The 5837-nt window shown below is 47.9% G+C and overlaps 2 protein-coding genes across 2 annotated transcripts; both read right to left on the bottom strand.

Moving 5' to 3' along the window:
* Positions 1–434: 434 nt before the first annotated feature.
* On the bottom strand, positions 435–1807 carry LOC143587796 (uncharacterized). The gene is made up of 2 exons (XM_077068980.1): positions 1197–1807; positions 435–1098 (listed from the first exon to the last, which is right to left on the bottom strand). The coding sequence occupies exons 1-2, from the start codon at positions 1805–1807 to the stop codon at positions 435–437; spliced, it is 1275 nt and encodes a 424-aa protein (XP_076925095.1).
* LOC143587795 (uncharacterized) lies at positions 1804–3042 on the bottom strand. The gene has a single exon (XM_077068979.1). It carries the CDS (start codon positions 3040–3042, stop codon positions 1804–1806), a length of 1239 nt encoding a protein of 412 aa, XP_076925094.1.
* Positions 3043–5837: the final 2795 nt, after the last annotated feature.

The following is a 5837-nucleotide window of genomic DNA, read 5'->3' as shown; positions in this document are numbered from 1 at the left end:
CGTGAGGGTGACAAGGGGCTTTGCTTCAACCCATTTGAAGAAATAATCGATAGCGACCACCAGAAATTTGGCCTTGCCCGACCCTTCTGGAAAAGGACCCACAATATCAATTACCCACTTCCGGAAAGGCCACGAAGAGCTGACAGGTATCAGGTTGAGTTTAGGTTTCTTGGTTACGGGGGCGTATATCTGACAACTATCGCACTTCCGAATTTCTTGAAGTGCGCTCAAAAACATGGCTGGCCAATAGTAACCAGCTCGCATGGCTCGGGCAGCGACCATCTTGGCTCCCATATGCATTCCACATATCCCCTCATGGATCTCCTAGATGCCATATTTGGCTTCCTCATTATTAATACATTTCAATGATGGACCCAAATAGGATTTTCGGTAAAGAGTACCATTGATTATCTCGTACTGCAGTGCCTTAACTCTCAGCCTCCGAGCTTCTTGCTTGTCTTGGGCACTATTCCCTCTTGCAAATAGCGAAAAATGGTTGCCATCCAACTGCATCCGAGTGTTCCCACACTCCCGACTATCTTCTCCGAGATTGATCGTTGTTTGACAGTCTCCACCCGGACGTCTTTGGCGAGGTGGTCGAAAGCTACTGAGGCCAATTTGCTGAGGGCATCGGCTTTCTTGTTTTGTCCCCGAGGGATGTGTACTACCCTTGCTTCTTGGAAACCTTTTAACAGCTCCCTTGTCTTATTTAGGTATTCTATCATCTTATGATCCTTTGCCTCGTACTCCCCATTGACCTGGTTAGCTACTAGCAAAGAATCCACATGTGCTTGGACACGTCGCACTGACTTCTCTTGTGCCACTCTGAGGCCGGCTAGCAGAGCTTCGTAATCGGATTCATTGTTTGTGCTAGGGAAACCCAGCCGAATGACATAGGTGAATTCAGTCCCCTTCGGACTGACTAATATTAATCCGGCTCCACTTCCATCTTCGTTAGAAGCGCCGTCCGTGTGCAGGTTCCAGACCGGCTCGTGAGGATCTACAAAATGCTGATCCCCGGTGGGCTCCGGGGACGTACTTCTTTGTTTCCTGTCTATCTCTCTTGATAGAGAGATTCCTCGGGTTCGGACGTCGGAGCTTCAGTAAGGAAATCAGCTATCACCTGTCCCTTGAAGGCGGTTCTGGGTCTGTACTCGATGGAATATTCCCCCAATTCTATAGCCCATTTGGCTAACCTGCCCGATATCTCCGTTTTCATGAGTATTCGCTGAAGGGGCTTGTCAGTCAACACCTGGACTTCGTGTGCTTGGAAGTATCGTCTCAGCTTCCTGGCAGTATGAACCAACGACAGTACCAGCTTCTCAATTGGGGAATACCTCTCCTCTGGACCCTTCAAGGTTCGACTCACGAAATATATAGGGATCTGAGCCTCTTTTCTTTCTACCATGAGCGCTGAGCTGATGGTTTGGTTGGTGCATGACAAATAGAGAGTTAACTTCTCCCCCGGCAGAGGTGATGTGATTAAAGGGAGTTCTCTTAAATGCGATTTTAATTTCCGGAAGGCCTTGTCTGCTTCCGAATCCCAACAGAACTGGTTCTTCTTCATGCATCTCCTGAGCACGGCCATGAACGGAAGTGTTCTATCTGCGATTTTCGAGAGGAAACGATTCAGGGCTACCAACCTCCCCTGTAGCCTCTGTACCTCTTTGAGGTTCCTGGGAGGATGCATCTGGGCCAACGCTTCGATCTTCTCTGGGTTTGCCCGAAATCCCTCCCTGGTGACGAAAACCCTTAGGAACTTTCCCTCCTCCACCTCGAGCGAGCATTTACTCGGGTTGAGTTTCATGTTGGCTTGCCGGAGGGTGTTGAAAGTTCCTTGATATCATCTAGCATCCTTCCCACGTCCGTGCTCTTGATGACCAGGTCATCCACGTAGATTTCCACATTCCTTTGTTTTTGGTGATCGAACAAACGGTCCATGAAACGTTGGTACGTAGCTCCGGCATTCTTAAGACCAAACGACATCTTGGTGTAGCAAAAGGTTCCTTCGTCTGTGTAGAAAGCTGTTTTCTCTTCGTCTTGGGGGTTCATCTGGATCTGGTGATATCCTTTGTATGCGTCCAAGAAACATCGGAGCATATATTGGGCGATGGATTCTATCTTCTTTTCAATTTCCGGGAGAGGATAGGAATCCTTCGGACAAGCTTTGTTCAAATCTTTAAAATCAATGCACATACGCCAACTGTTGTCACTTTTGGCAATCATCACGGGGTTCGCTATCCAACGGGGGTATTTAACGGCCCTCACTATTCCTGCCTGTACCAGCTTGGCAGTCTCCTCCCGGACCGCTTGGCTTTTCTGGAGCCCTAAACTTCTCCTTTTCTGCTTGATGGGTTTCATCCAGTGGAACTCATCCAGGGTATGTTGTGCCAATGTTCGCGGGACCCCCGTCATGTCTTTGTGAGTCCATGCGAACACGTCCGCGTTGTGCAACAACACCTCCTTTAAGCCTGCCATTCCTTTATCAGATAGTTGCGACCCTATCCTCACCGTTTGTTCAGGATGCTGACCGTTGAGTACCCGTTCTTCCACCCCTTTCTCCCCATGCATCTTTTTGCTAACACTAGCTATGATTTCTGTGGACGACCGAACAGTAGCTATCCCCCTGGGAGTAGGATATTTTATGTACCCGTGCACCGTAGACAGGACCGCTCTGAGTGCCTTCATACCGGGTCTGCCCAGAATGACGTTATATTTGGATGGGGCTCGGACTATGGAGAATCGGAGGCATACCGTCCGTGTCTTTTCTCCATCCCGGAGCGTGAATGGTAAAGTAAGAGATCCCAACGGCTCTACTACCTCTCCAGAGAATCCCATTAACGGGCATATATCCTCTTCCAGCCTTTCCTGGACATCCTTTTGTAACCTTAGGAAACAATGCTCGTACATCACTTCTACCCCACTGCCTCCGTCGACGTGCACCCTAGCCACTCGATGTCCGGCTATGCTAGCCGACACGTTTAATGGCATTTCTCGGGCTTCACTTTCTGTTATACCTGGGAAATGGACCTCGGCTTGCATCCATGCCACATTCACTGGTGGGAACTCCTTCCTTACAGCCTTGTAGGGTCTTCCGGGGCTTCCGTCGCACTCGTCCTATCTTCGTATCATATCCACAAAATGTCGGTCTCCTTCCTCCTCCTTTATTCTGGGCTGGGGTTCTTTTGCTAAACACAATTTTCTGAACACAATTTTTTTAGCTGAAAACAATTTTCTGTGGTGTGCCCCGTGCTCTTATGATAGTTACAATACCCCGATGGGTTGGGCTTATATGCCTGTTTAAACGGCCCTGGTGTCTTGACAGGATATTTGGCTTTATCAGCTGCCAAAACGTCCTCTTCGACCGGGTCACCTTTCCTCCGTATAGGGGTCTATACCTTCCCCCATCGGGTCTGATGCTGGGAAATCGTGGGGGATGGTATGTAGTGGATGGTACATACCCCGAATGGCCTCCCGGAGGTCTGTACGGAGTGAAACGGGCTCTGTCGAATGGCACTCGCATCTTATCTGGACTTGCATTCCCTAGGATCTTGCCTCCTAACGGCTTAGGACCTCCTTTCTTGGTCTCCCATTCTCGCAACTTGGACCCTGTATCCTTCCCTCTGACGAAGGCTCAGACCCGGTCCATCAGCTGATCGAAAGTAGCGCTAAAATCTTCCCCAATTTTTTCATTGAGTTGGGAGAACCTCACCCCGTTGATGAACCCACTAATCTTCTAACTTCCGGGACACCCTTGATATTCATACTTTCTGCCACATAACGATCCATGAATTGTTCCACCTTCTCTTCATCCCTTCTCCGGATATGTAAAATTTCATTGGGGTTTTTCAGGGCTTTCCTCTGTTTGCTGAAATTCCGTAAAAACATCCCCCTTAGTTCCTCGTAGCTATTTATACTTCCTGGTTCCAAACTATTGAACCATACCCTTGCCCCTCCCGTGAGAGTTTGAGGGAACATTAAACACCACGCTGGCATGGTCCATCCACTGACCATGCCAGCACCTCTGAAAGCTTGCAAATGGTCTTCAGGGTCTTGTGTCCCGTCATACTTGTCTATAGTGGAAGGGTATCGTAGTTTCGAAGGCGGGGTGGCCTCGGCTATTCGCCGGGTAAACTTTGACACGTCGGAGGTATCTGAGGGGCGGTAGGGAGCATCTGAAGTGCTGGGTATGGATTTTTCTTTACCCTTGACTGAAGATAGAAAGGTTACAAGCGACTCTAAAAGAACTCCCGGGTCTTTATCAGTCATTTTCTCCAGTTCTTCCTCATTCTTGGACTTTGGGGTATCGAACAACAGACTTGTTCGGACTGCCTCAAGTTTCTCTTCTTTTTCTTGTTCTTCCAAACAGGCCCTGAGCGCGTCTCTATGAGCTCGTATGAACTCTGGAGTTATCTCCCATTTTTCCCCGGAGGAGGGGTCTTTCTCCCGCTCTCCCCTCGCATCCTCTTTCTCCGTCTCATCCTCTATTACGAATGGACCTTCAGTGTTTCGTACGCTCTGAAGGTTCGTTTCTTCGTTTTCCCCTACGATCGTGGACTTATTTCCGTTGGTTGTCTCGGACTGAAGTCCTGAGACATTTCGCTTGAGATTTGGATCAACCATCTTCTTCTAAACCGTGGTGTGGGACTTCCTAGTTGCAGAGGTCCCACGGATGGCGCCAATGTAAAAACCTCAAATGAATCTTATGTGAAAATACGAGTAAACACTTGATTATGAGAAGTTCTTATGTGAATATTGAAGAGATGATTGATGTGATAACTGTATTATTATTCTGCCTTTAGCAACATACAAGACCCTTTACATATAGGGGGTCAAGGGACTCTTTTCCCCTTAACCGTTATCCTAGAGTATACCCTATTGTCCAATGGTTTGTCCTCAGCCCCTTGACATGAGCAGGCTTCTCTCTATTATCCACTAGACACTTCCCCTTTTGCCTCAAACATGCGTCATCCCGTCACAATGCCTCATACTCAACAGGGACCCTTCAACCGTTGACTTGTCCTTTTGTCTTAGAGGGCTTTGGGCTTCTGGAATTGAACTTAAACAGTCTTGGGCTTCTGGAATTGGGCTCTGCTGTCATGGGCCTCTGATATTGAACTCAAACTGTCTTGGGCTTCTAGAATTGGGCTCTGCTGTCTTGGGCCTCTGATATTGAACTCAAACTGTCTTGGGCTTCTAGAATTGGGCCGGATCGTAGGTAATCTCTTTATAGGTTGTTGTAGGACAGTCTTTCCAATCTTTGTCGACCATCTCTCATTTTTTGGCTTTGATAATTAGACCATCTGCTATATTGTGGGGGTGTGGAGGTGCACAAACGGTATTTTCACGAACCCGAACCAGGTTTCGGGTATGACCAACAACAAAAGTCAAAAACGGGTCCTGGTGGAAACCAGTTTCCTAGTATAGTCGGGTATTTGACCGTCTTTTCCTGGTTTTTTTCAGGTTTCGGGTAGGGTTGGTTCGGGTTTTGACCCGGTATTGGTGTCTGTTCTGGGGAGAAACCCGAAGTCTGGTCCGTACCCTAGGGTCTGGTCAGGTCCGGAACTAATTTTTTTGTGCCCCTCTAGCGTTATAGGTGCTCATAGAGCCCCATAGCGCCCAAACATCAACCCCGAGGCTTTATGAGTTTCGGCGTTTTGTACAAGGCGTCTGTCACACCCTCAAAATCCACTAACGGAGTTTTACTGTCAGAGTGTGTGAACTAATAGGATCGGATTCATTAGTTATAATCAAACCATAAAACAAATTTTCAAACCACAAAACGTTTACGAGTAATTAATGCGGAAGCATAAAAACCATAAAACAAATGTTGCGTC

Source organism: Bidens hawaiensis, unplaced genomic scaffold (genome assembly GCF_021521415.1).
Source record: "Bidens hawaiensis isolate Kalapana, Puna unplaced genomic scaffold, B.hawaiensis_p1.1 tig00035881_1, whole genome shotgun sequence".
NCBI classification, from domain to species: domain Eukaryota; kingdom Viridiplantae; phylum Streptophyta; class Magnoliopsida; order Asterales; family Asteraceae; genus Bidens; species Bidens hawaiensis.
This window is presented reverse-complemented; position numbering and strand designations above follow the sequence as displayed.

What these genes read in the sequence shown, in the direction of transcription:
- LOC143587796 (XM_077068980.1), bottom strand. Translation starts at nt 1,807, where the DNA reads ATGAAACTCAACCCGAGTAAATGCTCGCTCGAGGTGGAGGAGGGAAAG. An exon ending in AAAACGGAGATATCGGGCAG is followed by an intron (nt 1,099 to 1,196) that starts GTTAGCCAAATG and finishes TCCTTACTGAAG; the next exon opens with CTCCGACGTCCGAACCCGAG.
- LOC143587795 (XM_077068979.1), bottom strand. Translation starts at nt 3,042, where the DNA reads ATGCAAGCCGAGGTCCATTTCCCAGGTATAACAGAAAGTGAAGCCCGA.